General features: G+C 41.3%; 1 protein-coding gene across 1 annotated transcript; it reads right to left on the bottom strand.

The window, feature by feature from the left end:
* Nucleotides 1-9421: 9421 nt before the first annotated feature.
* HINT1 (histidine triad nucleotide binding protein 1) lies at nt 9422-13324 on the bottom strand. Its single transcript, XM_057385117.1, has 3 exons — nt 13170-13324; nt 10550-10654; nt 9422-9766 (listed from the first exon to the last, which is right to left on the bottom strand). Exons 1-3 carry the CDS (start codon nt 13278-13280, stop codon nt 9602-9604), a joined length of 381 nt encoding a protein of 126 aa, XP_057241100.1. The 5' UTR covers nt 13281-13324; the 3' UTR covers nt 9422-9601.
* Between the last annotated feature and the right edge of the window lie 1817 nt (nt 13325-15141).

Below are 15141 nucleotides of genomic sequence, written 5' to 3'. Positions count from 1 at the left end.
TACATCACAGTACCAACTAACCAAATTAACCTCATAAATGTTTGCATCAAGATTTACAATATTAACAAGTAAGTAGCATGCATAACTTTGKTTCCAGTTTTCCTTAAGAAGATGCAAGAGGTCTAAGACACAACAGAAGTTTGGGGATTGGAGTTTCGGACTCCAATACCTATAGAACAGCTTTTTATTTGTCTGTAAACACTGCCAGACAGTTTATTAATATATCATATTAATCTGCTTTTCCTGAGTTCATATGGGAATTAACAATGGTTAACATCCCAAGACAGTTTCAATCCATGAGGGAATGCAAGGGGGTAGAGGGACATTATCCATGTTTCTCTTACAATTTACATCCTGTAAAACAAGAAACAATCATGCATCTTTCAAAACACAAAATTCAGTCTGTTCATAGAGCATAAGAGCTCTAATTCTCCTTTGTTCCATTTCTTTGTGTTCTTTWCTCTTGTTTTGTGCTTGCAAGAAATGCGTTCCACATTCTGATTGTTTCCAGACATTGATTTACAATTAATTGTGGCTAACAATGAGCAGATTAATATGGCATTTCTCCCTTCCTCAACACAGAAGGGTAAGATATGTCACAAATTCTATACAAACATATAAAGTCTCATTGAATTTAAATTTCAAAATCACAAGATTTAAGATATAACCAACTCTTCTGCCTCACATGTTTTTGTCAATTTGTGGTTTTTGCCCTATGGCTTTCTTTTTCTTTCCATCATTTTATTTTAAGTCTTCATAGAAGATGTTTATGCTGCTGCTAATGGAACCACAGAACAATGTTGCAAAGGACCTTTGGTGACTGTCTMGTCCATGCTTCTGCTCAAAGGAGAGCCAGATTTTAAGTCAGATTGGTCAGGGTCTTGTCTAGTTAAACTTGGAACATCTCAAGTCTCCACAGTTTCTCCAAGCAACCTCCTCCAGCATTTAACCTTTCTCACTGTGAAATCTTTCCTAATATTCCTATTCAGAACTTCTCCTGCTGCAACATCCCCCCATTGATTCCTGCCTTTTCCCTCTGCATCTCCAGAAACCTGTATTCTCTACAACCATCCATTAAAAAGTTGCAAAGAGAAAACCCTCCTATAAGCCATTCCTTCTCCAAGCAAAAATAACACAATTTCTCAGACTCTGTTTGARTATCATGTGCTTCAGCAACCATCTCAGTGGCTCTCCACTAGATTCTTTCCTGTTCATCTGCATCTTTCTTGTGCTATTGGCTCCAAGTTGCACAAAGTACTCCAGGCACCATCTTGYAGTGCTAAAATGAGGGCATTAATGAATTCTCTCAATTTAAACCATTCCTAMCGCTGCACAAACTGGGCTTAGCTTTCATTGCTGCAAAGGGCATCCTGCTGACTTCTGTTCAAATTTTTGTCACCACAATTTTGTCAGCCACAATTCTGAGATCCTGCTTTGCAAGACAGCTTTGCAGTCAATACGCAGTGTACCTGTTGCATGAGACTGCTGCCATCCAAGTGCAGGGYTCAGCACCTCTGTTGAAATTTAAAGGACCCCTCTTGTGCCTCTGAGTATCAGTCCTGACCTCCAGCTTATCAATCACTGCCATTCCCAATTTTATGTCACCTGTGAATGTCCTAAACATTCGCTCCATCCCATTTTCTAGGTAATTGATAAAGACAATAAACGTTAGCAATTCAAAACACTGAGGAATGTCATTCCTAACCAGACACTATTTGAACCCCTGCTCTTTAAACACATGAGTCCAGCCAGTTTTCCACCCACTTGGAATTTTACCAATCCAGTGATGTTTCTCCCCTTCAGATACAAAGAGGTTGTGTCACATATTTTGTCCCCTCCACACCCACACTGTTAGTCACGTCGTTGTATAAGGTAATCAGGTTGGTCAGGCACAATCTTAACAGGTAATTCCGTGCTTGCTTTTCCCAAACACATTTTCCTGATGGGCCYAGAAATTATTTCCAGGAACACTGGCTTGATGATCTCCCTGGGGACTGCAATTAGGCTTGAAATTCCCCAAATTCACCTCATCTTTCTTCAGGCTAGCTGTGATGTGTGTTTTCTTCTAGTAATGTAGATCACTCAGGCATTATAACAATTTGAATGTCACAGAGAAAGGTTTCACAGTGACATTGATCAGTTTCCTTAGCAGCACTGGATGCACCTCACTCAGTCCCATCATGACCTTCTCTGTAACTCTAGATTGYTTAACTCAATCTTTATTTACCACGGCCCAAACTTGGCCTCTGTGTACATAGGCTTAGGAGGCCTGACAGCAGACCTTACCAGTAAAGAAAGTAAAAAATGCTACTCAGGCTTTTCTATTTCCTGTGTCACTGGGTACACCACCTCATCTTATCAGCAGATCTACACGTTCCTCAGACTGCTCTTGCTGCTTAGGCAGCTATAACAGTCCATGCTGCCCTTCTCATCCACAAGTTCCAATTCCAGCTGAGTTTGGCTCTTCTACTACATTTGAGAAATGTTTCTTTCACACAGCCCATCCCCGCTTCCACTGGTGTATAAGTACATTCTACACTTGAATTCAGTCAGAGCTGCCCATTCAACCATGTGGACCCCCAGGAACACCCCCTCAGTCTGTGAACTTCAAAACATGTTGTTGCTATGCCCAAAGGAGGCTATTCTTGACAATCAAAAAGCTGTTTCAGACTCTCCACAGCTGCCTCTCATGGGATCTAATCTCAAGCTGACTCAAGAAGTCTGTCCTTCTAAAGACAAGGGTCATTACTCTGCTACACGTTCTCTTTTCCTGCARTAGTACATGGGATAAACTCAGGAAACAATTTTAACATACTTATGAAGAARTGGTACCACACAATCTAAACTAAAACCCCTTACAAAGGTAAATGTGCTGCTGTGAAGGTCTGAAAGAATTTCATAAACATTTTTTATTTCTGTGCAACAGACAAGGATACTCTTCTACTTATGCAGATGGTTTCTGTAACACACATGGCCTCTCATTCAAGTCTGAAGACAATGATACTAAAGATTACAGAGACGTTKAGCTCACCCATGCCCAAAAACCTCAGACAGAACACCACCCTTGACGTACAAGTGCTAAAATGTGCAAGGAATCACTTTGTTTGATCTGGTTATCTATAGAAAGGTATGTGTTTGCCTACATTTTTTCAAAGAGGGCAAGTGTGGTTACAGCATAACTTACACACAGAGTCAGACATCATTATATACCATTGCCTCTGCAAGATCAGGACACATATCACGCAGTCAGGACATTTTTTTCTTCTTTTAGTTAAAAAGCTGTCTGAAAGAAAATCCTAATTATTGCAAAATGTCTAGYGCTGCATCCTATGTTTTGCATTTAAACTAGTCAGTACATTCTAGTCCAAATGCTGTTACTATGAGATAGAGGATTTGAGTTTCATATACAGGAATATAATTCTAGCCTCCTATCTTCCTCTACAAAACATTAGCCTGATCCTCATGTTAGTGTTCAACACATCTTCTGGGACCAGAGCGAGAGTTTTTCCACATTTCTCTAGGCTAAGTTTCACTGAATATAAATAAGCATTCCAACCACTGGATACAGTCACAATGCATCTTGTTTGGCCATGAAGCTGAAATTCTATTCTGTTYGTGCAGAAAGAACAGAGGAAGGCCCTAGGCTAGCTTATGACTTAATGATAAGTGGAGTCTCCAGGGAGACACAGATGAAATCAACAAAGKGCCTCAGAGCGGAAAGTGAACTGTACCAGGACTCCCACTTACTTCACATCTTCTGATTCAAAACTTGAATGTTTTCATGTCACAGCTGGAAAAGCAAATGCATGTTTTTTCTTTACTGTGAATAAAAACAGAAGCAATTTTGTGGATGCTGGTGTGCTGCTAAATGATAGAAAACCTCACAATAATAATAATCAAATGAGGTTTTTCTAACTACAAAAAAGGCAGCAATGAGCTAATTAATTCCATCAAGCATAAACCCAACTGCTCCAACTAAAATAAGATTCAGACACAATTTATGGGATACAGCTTTTGGACTAAAAACTAAATCAAGTTATATCTTTTTCCAGAAATTATTATGYAGTATTATCAAAAAGCAGCAGTGCAACTTGCAATTTAATCATTGAATGCATTCCAATCAACAGATGACAACAGAAAGGAAGACCTATGCAAATATTGTGATGTTAGGTTTGTCACCACAGCTCAGTGGAACCTCACCTCTGTGCAAGAGTACGGAAATGCTACGGACAGGTGGATAAACTCCAATGCAAATCAAGGCTCTGAGCTTATTGGACATAGGTTATTGGACAGAGGGAGACTCCTACCCAGCATGGAGCTGAACCATGGAGGAGCAACCATTCTCGGAAGTTATGCACTTCCATATTTCTACACCTGAGCACTCAGCAAAGTACCCAGAGAGAAAAATACCAGAAATATACAATGCCATGCAGAAAAAAAGTGGGGTGKTTTTTTTTCATCTTTCATCACCTCTCCTTCTCCTTTCCCCCCCAGATATTTTCTTCCTGAAATTATGCCTCTGGAATTGGTATTCTACACATGCTACACACTGTAGTTTAGATCTGACCCTAAGAATAAAACAAGCATAGGGATACAAAGCAGTAGCTCCAAWCCGCAAGGATAAATGACCTAGTAAGAGACTAAAGCCTCTGGGTCCAACATTGTCTAAAATACTGATCATACCTTCTTGCTCATGTAAAACAGCACTTAAAAACTGGCACTCTCAGAGAGGAAAAATAAAATACCTGAAGCAGATGCATATTTCAAGATTGAACTGACAAACCTGTTTCTGTTTTGCAACAGCATACAACTCCATGGTCTTTAGAGCTTTCTACAAAAATATAAGCCACAAGCAAGGCAGAATTCTCTCCTTCTCAACTATGACACTGTGGGGTAGGAATTTCCCCATATAGTTTCCATCTTTCGAACATTAGTATGATGTTTTATTAAGTTTCTAGAGAATTCATTATATTCTTCACTGTAAAAGAATTTTTATATTGACAAAATTCAGTAGGCCCATTTCTCTTCAGCATCTTTACAAATGACTTGGATATGGGACTCAAAGGATTAGTAAGTAATTTTCAAACAAYGCTAAATTGGGAGATGGAGACCTTGGCAAATTAGACTACTGTGCAATTGCCAACCACATGAAGTTTTACTGGGGCAAGTGCCAGATTCTGCACATGGGATGGGGCAACTGTGGGTGTATGGATAGACTTCAGAACAAGGCTGGAGAGCAGCGCTGCWGAAAGGGACCAGGGGATCCTGGTCAATGGCAAGCTRAATACGAGCCAGCAGTGCCCTGGCAGCCAGGAGAGCTAACCCTGTTCTGGRRTGCATCAGGCAMAGCATCACCAGCCAGGCAAGGGAGGGGATTGTCCCGCTCTGCTCTGACCTGGGGCAGTCTCATTTTGAGTGCTGTGCACCATTTTGGGCAACCAATATGAACAAGACATGAAGCCATTGGAGAGCATCCAAAGGAGGGCCACAAGGATGGTGAGGGGTCTGGAGGGGAAGCTGTATGAGGAGCAGCTGAGATCTGTTCAGCCTGGAGGAAACAGAGGGGAGATCTCACTGAGGAATTCAACAAGATGAAGCAGAGGGGCAGGTATTAATCTCTTCCCTCCTGTGACCAGTGACTGGACTTTAGGAAATGGCACAAAGCTGAGTCAGGGGAGATTTAGGGCTGGATATCAGCAAAGGAGATTGACTGGTCCTTGACCTTCAGCCAAACCAACAGTATAAATCCTTCCTGAAAAAGGGGTCAGCAACTACAGCTACAGCTTCAGTTTTTGTCCCCATTATTCTTCATATCTGAGGGCATTCTCTCCAGWAAGACTGTTTTGAGCAAGTTTAGCAGAACCAAATTAACCATGTTTACTCCGTAAGGTGTCAGAATCACCGAATCATCAAGGTTGGAAATGATGTCCAAGATCACTGAGTGTAACAATCTTCACAGATGTGGATTTCCAACATAAAGAACAGGAACCCTGCTGGCTAGTACATTTTTATCCTTTGCATGCAGAATTGCCGGTTCTTTCTCACTTCTACCACAAGCTGAGAAGAGCCAGTCTCCTTCTTCTGAAATCTCTTGATGTTCTTTCTCTCAAAATCCTTCTGTTTCTCAGRACAATTTGCTGTCCTGAAGTTTCCCACATAAAAGGAGTATTTCCCAACTTTCCTACTGCCAGTCATGGTCCTAACCCAGTTACTAAAGCAGTGACTTCTCCTTACACCACCATTTCCTCTTCAACTTGTACCCAAAACACTGCATTTTAGACTCAGATTCATTTTTTCTCCCACCTGGCAATGCTGTAACTACCCCAAGAGTCATGCACAAGCACATCACGGTCCAATGAAAGCCACATTTCCCTTTTAAATCCTGTATGACATATAGGCATAGGGCACATACCTAATGGCCTAAACTGGCCAACAATTCTGTCCAAGAGCATTAGCTCAGGTTTTGATTTTCTTCAAATTCAGCTATGAATTGGGTGGAGTAGATGATTACGGTTTCTCAAAAGGAAAGAAATTTGTAGCTGGAAGTGACAATAAAACAAGATTAAATTTTGCCTAGTTTACCAGAMATTTCCCTTCTGTTAAGAAGTAAAAGGAATTGTTGCAATGGCTATTTTTTTCCCTCCAGTAACTGGAGCAGAAAATAAATCAAGAGAGAACTTTGTATTTAAATCCATAACGAACACAAGTATAAAATATTTGTAAAATACCAACACAGTGCTCCTGAGAGAAATCCCACGGAAGYTGAGTGTGGTCCACAAAAACGAATTTAAACACACAAGAAAACAGAAAGATAAAAATAAAACCACTGCAGCCTCAGGCAGGATAACTTGTCCAAACCTGCAATAGTTACTGTCATGGGATTTTCAGCAACTGCATGGGGATGTGTGGGCAGCTTGGCTCAACAAGATTGGACAGCTCAATACCCAAAARAAAGCAAAATTTCATCCCTAGGAAGTTACTTCAAACCCAGTATCTGACATTTAAAAAACTGACATAAATTTCATGTGCAGTTTAGCTCTGTCTCAGTCAGTCAGGCTGTCTCTGATTAGGAGCAATGTAACAGTGGTATTATCTGGAAGATTAGACACAAATTCCCCCAGAGACCACTAAAGCTTACCGTAATAAAGCAGTCTTMCTGAAATGACAAGCAACATTAAAATTCCCTCTTGCTTCCAAACAAGGAGTTTACAGAGATTAACAATAGATGCTGCCTAGCTCAAGCATTCCATTAAGTGGACACAGTTTATACRTCAGCCTGTATTTAAGACAGGTAAATTGCTCCCACCTTCAGCCCATGAAGATTATATAAAGGTGAAGTCCTTGGATTGGTCACAGGTTTTTGATATCCAACTACATTTCATTGAGAGCTTTTCTTCTTCCACTGGGTGTTCCAGATCCCTGCTAATGTAGAATCAAAGGATACATGGCATAACTCTACTTTCTCATGTCCACTGCCCTGCTCCTTTTCTAAGCTAAAGTTTGCTGCCTCCCTGTGATGCAGTTAACATACCTCACTTTATTATGTGGCCTTAGAAATCATGGGCTAGAGCAGGTGTACTAGAGTCATCACCTCACCACAGAAGAAAAAGCAACGTAAGCAGAAGAAAATTGATGACAAGCAGGCTGGTCCACCTCTTAGCAACAAACTTACAAGTGCTTTTGAGAGGTAGAAGAGGTCARCTAACGCCCAGTTCTCCCACTTCCTAAAGGCATAAATAAGGGAAAACAGAGTTTTCCTTCTATTATATTTTTCCCACATTGAGTATACCGCTGTCTAACAGGTCTCAGTACCACTCATCATCATCATTTGAGCATCAATCCAGAAGGCAATCGTCTGAAATCAAAGCACAATTAAATTTGTCAGSAAGCTGCCATCATGGCTACCTTTGCGATAGATTCATGGTTTTGCCCTCACTTGGAAGTCTTCTTACCTTCCTGAAGCACATACACCTGTAAGTACCTCTCCATGATTCCAAGCAAAGCAACGGAAGTTTTACCAAGTTACTTTCATACAGGGTTTAGCAGTGAAAACTTCACCAGTCATGATTCAAATCACATATGCCATGTTTTTAAACAGTAAACATACAATAGAAATTAGGAGAAGCAGTACACATCACATGCCCTTTCCCACAYTTGGGTGCCCATGATTCATCTCACTATCCTTAACTGCCTTCCATGAACTTGTTCTGATAGCCAATTTCCCAGCCACAAACAGTAACTGCAGCCCCACTGTATCTGCTAGTGACACCTCATGTTGTGATACACATTCAGCTGCTGCTCAGGGATGCAGTAACTACAGGGACTGGGTGATTTTCTTCTTCTATGCAGGTCACACAGAAGAGCTATTAAACTACCACTGCAGAACCACCTGTTTATTTCTAACTCAACTATAGACCAGTCCCCTTCAGAAGTACTAGCTGATTTTTCAGTTTAAGTCACATTTCAGGATAAAATGTCTGAAAGTTCAGAACATTTAAAAGTACTTATTTTTTGGTTGAATGAACTCAGATGSCTTTACCAAACTCACAAGTTTTATCTTAACAAAAAATAAAATCCACTGCCTTTATCTGCCCTCCCACATTTCTACAGCACTTTTGATGCTCACGAATAACAAGCTCCTCTCAATACATCAGTCTAGAGGCTTTTACAATAAAAAGCTAGTAGCTGTGACTTAATTTTAGCAGAAAGAAATGTAGTTCAATATTTACACTAGCAGATACATCTGTAACCCTAACTTTCAAGAACATTTATTATCTTGGAGATGTGATGACTGCATTGCATGAACAACTTATGCAGCAACAGAGAATACTATTAACTGAAAAAGCAGATTTGTTCACTAAAATCTGTAATCTAAAATATATGTAAGCATACTMTATCATGCTATGTGCCGAAAAATGCCTTGAATATCTTCCAACAGTTCAGTATTTTCATTTCAAGTCCTCAATTTGATCAAAATTACCACTKACATACCCATGTGCTACGGAACAATCACAGCTGCCATTAAGAACTATTGTGTTACCCATTTTCATATGAAAAATGGAGCCTCATARTGCAGCCATTGATAGGGAGCTCCAACAGGTGTCTGCTCCCAACACATTACACTGTACTGATACAGCCCTTGCACAGCATRTTTGGAATTTCACTTTTTAAAAGTTTCAGCAGCAGCCTAGACTGGCTTTACAGTATTTACATAGTACATTTGAAAAGCTTAGAAGATTTCTTCCCAGAAGACATGAAACTCTGCTAAGTGGTTGCACCTTTGGGTTTCAAGTGCCTTAGCAAATCACCACCTACAGAACGCTTGTCAGCAGATCGAAAAATGTTACATATTTTGAACTCCAGACAACATCATTTCAACTTCAGAATTATTTCTATCAGTAAGGCACACCAGACAGAGACGATTCCCACATGCTTAATCTTTATTGTGCGAATGTTGTTCAGAGCATTTATTATCCTCTGTAGACACACATTAAAAAAAAAAATACACTAACAGTGGCTAGATTGGTGGACAACATATTAGATCTATTGGTGGTAACTTGTATGCATGCAGTTAACTCCTGTTAACTGTGACGCACAAATCTTAGCCAGGAGGCCAGCCCAACTGACGACCACCCAGAACATGGAGRTGTACGTGATAGACAGACTGCCCACCCTCAGGCCCTTCATTCACAACCATCCGGTATCCATTGGTCAGGCCCAGGTTTGCAGCACACTTCTTGCCAACAATCATTAAATGCCCGAGAAGCTGGAGGAGAAAAAAAAAAGAAAAAACAACAAACAGAAAAAACACAGAAAAGGGGAAAGGGCAGGAAGGGAAAGAATGAGAGCAGAGAACCAATAAGCCAGTAAGTTAATTCTTAGAAATTCAGCCACTGCTCTTCAAATAGTTGTCTGCCTGGAACTAACATTTTCCAAGAAAAATTATAAAGACTGACTATGTGCAATAGGGGGAAAATAGAACTATAGATTTTTTCAAGCAAGGCTGTAAGAGATTACAAAAATGTCGTAGAAGCTAAATTTACTTCACAGTTAAAGCCCCCATTGCTTCTTCAGCCAACTGAATATGTAATTCTAGTGGAAAAGAAACTTTATCTTACCATGCAAAGCTTACAAAATCTTTGAGCTTGCTGTTTATAGTTACAAATGAAATATTCAGCACCTCTCAGCTAACTTTCCTTTTCTTCAGCTAACTTTCCTTTTCTTCACCTCTGACCTGCTAAAAACCCCCAAGCCCACATTAGAGTAAGTAGTATTGCCTGTAAACCATGAAAATAGACATCAAAATTGTAAAATAACAAATACCAATTCATTTTTATGTAAAATACAAAGAGATATATTTTGCTTCCTCTGGCCAATTTTACTGGAAAACCTTAATACTATTATCTTTTTAAGCCAAAGGACAAGAATTATAGTATCAGGAAACTACTTTGCCTCTTTGAAATGTCAAGAGGAAAATGGGGAGAGCCTAGCACATTATGAAGTAATCCAAAACACGGTTTGGGGTACAGCAAATCTTTAGAGTACTTACAGATTCATCAGAATCTTCTGCTTCAGACAATCTGACGATTGGCTTCTTAGGAATCACTAAGAAATGTGTTGGAGCTTGGGGTGAAATATCATGGAATGCGAGGCACTGAAGGAACAGCAAACAGGTAAAATATAATTTGCTTTGGAGAAAGCTAAGTGCTGCAGTAAATCAATACAAACTTCAGTAAATCAATACATACTTCAGCAGAATATCAGACACCCTAAACATAAGCAGAGATAYTAAACTTTTCTTGAGTGATATATTATTCTACATCCTTTAATTTCTAAACACAAAACAGTACTTACCAAGACCTGATGCTATGACAAAAATCACTATTCTGTGAAGCACTGTTTAAAAGCGATARCCTTCTCATCAAAGTAACATGCAGTCAGGTTCATGATTTATTATTTTAATATATGTATAACAACTAGTAAAAGTGTTGGCATGTAAGCCTATAAAAAGTACGTTTATGTATATTTTTTTTATTAACACCATGTTTAATGAAACAAATGACCAACAGCTGCTAATCATCTTCCAGTTGTGCCTGGATATTTCTTGGTCAAAGACAGGAAGTCAATTCCAAAAATCTTTAAGTTATGTGATTAAGGCTATATTACACTTCTGCTCTCAATAGCACCAAGTAGTTCACAGTAATGTATCAGCACTRGCTCTGCTTCAGATATTCTGGCATTGATAGAAAGGCATCACTTTTGAAATACAAACTGTATTTATATTTGTCTCTAGTGAGTATCTGAATCTCAAAATACCAAAATTGCAATCAACCTGGCACTGCAGGCATCACCTAAATCTCAAATTAAGAACTGCCAATAGGTAAGAGAAAATTAAACTATGTCTCTCTACAGCCAACCACAGAAACAGGATTTGCTACTAGCAACCATGATAAACCTGCAGATGTACAGCAGGCACTCTGCCACCGTTAGTCCAAGGACATCTCTGACTTACCTACCATATTTAACAGCAAAAACCTGGTGGTTACTGGCTGAATTATGTCACAGACAGTAGATACTTAAAAAAAACATACCTAGACTCTTCAAAATACTTATTTCCTAAATATTGTTCTTTGTGAGCCCATCAGTTAATTTTCTTTGCAACTAGACTGCTTTTTTATTCTGAGCAGAAATGTGGCCTTTGTCAAGAGTAAAGGTGGTGAAAAGCCCACTTATCTTTTATACATTAATTCTGTCCAGTTTTAAGGTATCTTTAAGATGATCATGCCCAGTTTTTAATATCTGATGAGATTTGCTCATTTCTTCTCAACAGAGATGGACAGTAAGTAAATAACTGATCAATAAACTAATTTGAACCCAATTAAGTAACTCTTACTTTGAGTTGACCACTTTGAAAGCAGCTTTTCTATTATATGTAATCACACAGAGGCAGAATGCAAATGGCCAAACTGTGTCAAAGAATTTAAGGATAAAASAGCAGCAGCAGCATTAAGGAAAAGGCAAAGTCACAAAAATCATGAGTCCATGGGAAATCAGTCCTCATTTCAGCACGTTTAGATTCAACTGGAAAAACGGTGATAAAGCATAATGCCAGAGAGACTTTGCACTTTTCAGTATTTCCTTTTCTCTGAAGGTCAATTATTGATAAACACCTTCCTTATCCTTCTCCTTTTAACACTCSCAGCCACTTCTACTCCATCAAGTCAACAAAACTAACTGAAGACCACCCATTGGTCAACTAAAATCTAACACAAGTGCTACATTTTGTAGACTCTGAATTAAAAATCAGGTGAGGCACTGCAGATTATAACTCTTCCAGAAAATATTCTATACTAATGGCTGTCAAAGCGGGTTGTTTGCTCAGCAGAGTCAATGGCCTGATTCCTAATCAAGCAGTGCTCAGGTTACTCTGCGGTAACCGCCACAGCCTAAGTGAAAACTCACACAGCCTTGAGCCGGGTCAAGAATATGCCCTCACATAAACACAGAGCAGTAACATAAGTATGACTTTCAAAAAGCAGTGACTATTTCTAATTTTCTTTAGAGCAGATGGCAACTGCAACATTACTTCATCTATTATAAAAAAAAAAACTGCTTCAAGCGATGCATGATTTTTAAGCACATTAATCCKACAAACTGCATCCTTAGCGAGTCTATGTTCTACAATGACAATCCCTTATTTCAMAAGCAAAAGCCCTGTTATTGGGGCTCCTGTATTTCAGTATGAAGGACGGAGAGAAAAAGGGCAGGGGATCTTATATTGAATTACTACTTAGTTTACATATTGGAAATAACCGCTGCATTTTTTCTATTTTCATTTGGGCCCTAACATGCTGTGATGCACCAGCAATCCCTCTCGGTGGCTCACTGCCAAAGCCAGGCAGGCAGAGCTCAATAACCTCTGTAAGGCTATTGAGAGGCACATGGGGACCTGAAAAAGTAGCCAGTTGTGTTGGTTTGCTCGGAACCCGCAAGGAGGCTCCCTAGGGGTGGTAAAGGTTTCACGGCTACCGTCCTACACCAGCTATGAGAACCCTCGACCCTTGGCGGGGAGCCCGATGGAGCTCCAGGGACGGTGCAGGAAGGGCCCCGCCCGCCCCGCCACGCTTCCGAGCGCCTCCACGGCGCCCCAGCCCCTGCACCGCCAGCACCTGCTCGTCCTCGTAGATGATGTTGGCGGGGATCTCCTTGCGGATGATCTTCCCGAAGATGGTGTCCCCGCCGGGACGCGCCGCCTGCGCCTTGCTGATCTCGTCAGCCATGGCGCCGGCTCCCGCKCGCCTCCCGCCGGCCCTCAGCCCCGCCTTTCCCCTTAGCCACGCCCCCACGGCGCTGATTGGGCCGCCGCCACACGCCGGCCGTRCCCGCCTGTCTGATTGGTGGATCCACCTGTCACTCTCCCGCTTGTCCCCGCCCCCCGCGCTGGCGCGCCCTCGCTGACCCGGGAGTCGCGGAGGGATCGGGGGYGGGAGGTGTTGGCGGCTCCGCTCAATGAAACACGACTCTGCAGAAATAGTGCGTGCCTCCCCGGACAGGCTGTTACAGACAGGAATACTGCTTATCAAATACAGCCCAAATATCTGACTGATTTCTTGGGACAACCCCTCTAGAATGCTCCGGGCTGGGCTGGCGTTAGCTTTTCCATACAMGTTTGCAGGTGTTCTCCTGGAATCGGGATGGATCCTGCAGAAGGGCAGTTTAATGTGCCAGCCTTTCTGCACATGAATAATTTCGCAACCGTGAAACACACTAATCAATATGGCCAAGCAATAATTCCCAGAGCTTCACAGAGGGTGACACAAAGTTACATAGCTATACACCTAGTTGTAAATGCTTCTTTTTACATGTATGACACCAGTTGTGAAATTCGAGAAATGAAAAAGTGGAGGAAAAACCCCAGAAACCGGAAAGAGTAACAATAAAGCTTCATTTCATGCGGTCTAACAAGACCAAGTACAAGGTCCTGCACCTGGGTCAGAGCAACCCCCGGTTCCAGCACAGGCTGGGGATGGACAGATCAGAGCAGCCCTGGGGAGAAGGACTTGGGGGTGCTGTGGGTGAGAGGCTGGACATGACCCGGCCATGGCACTGCCAGCCCAGAGAGCCAAACGTGTCCTGGGCTGCATCCAAAGCAGCGTGGGCAGCAGGGGAGGGAGGGGATTGTGCCCCTCTGCTCTGCTCTGCTCTGCTCTGCTCTGCTCTGCTGAGACCCCACCTGGAACACTGCACCCAGCTCGGGGGGCACAGAACAGGAGGGACAGGGACCTGCTGGAGTGAGTCCAGAGTCAAGATGATCAGACTGACTGAGCACCTCTCTATGATGACAGGCTCAGGGAATTGGGACTGTTTAGCCCGGAAAAGAGATGGCCTAATTTTAGCCTTGCAGTACCTCAGGGAGCTTCGCAAGAAAGATRGTGAGAGACTTTTTACAAGGGCATATCAAATCCATAGGGCATATAGTGTCAGGACAAGGGGGAATGTCTTCAAAATGCAAGATTGGAAGTCTAAATTGGATGTGAGGAAGAAATTCTTYGAGGGTAGTGAGGCATTGGGACAGGCAGCCCAGAGAAGCTGTGGATGTCCCATGCCTGGAAGTGTTCAAGGCCAGGCTGGATGGAGCCCTCAGCAACCTGGTCTAGTGAAAGGTGTCCCTGGCCATCATAGGGGCATTGAAACTAGATAATCTTTAATGTCTTTTCCAACCCAGGCCATACTGATTCTGCAATTTTCTAAACTTCACAGATAAAATAGATTGATTTCCCTGAAGATTTATCTAGGAAGATATTAATACAGAGATTTATATATATTTGCCTCTATACAGAAATCTCACAGGAAAGCATTCTGGAGAGAAGCAGGGAAGAAACACTGCTGAGTGTCTTGAACCTGATATGGTTCTACAGCTGATTATCTAAACTTGTTATAAAAAGAGCAGAATTTGTCATATRTTTCTGGTAATAATTCTGAAATAGTTTATCTTGAGATACCCTGAACAAAGCTCTGATAAAGCATATTAAACACTGGAATTATATTCTCTTTCTCATCTGATTGTCCTGGATTAAGACATTTTGACAAATTTTTGTGTATGTCCTGCAGATGGTATTGGAGCTTTGTGACAACTGAAAC

This window comes from Malurus melanocephalus, unplaced genomic scaffold (genome assembly GCF_030028575.1).
Source record: "Malurus melanocephalus ecotype Western Australia unplaced genomic scaffold, MMel_1.1 scaffold_15, whole genome shotgun sequence".
Classification (NCBI taxonomy): Eukaryota; Metazoa; Chordata; class Aves; order Passeriformes; family Maluridae; genus Malurus; species Malurus melanocephalus.
This window is presented reverse-complemented; position numbering and strand designations above follow the sequence as displayed.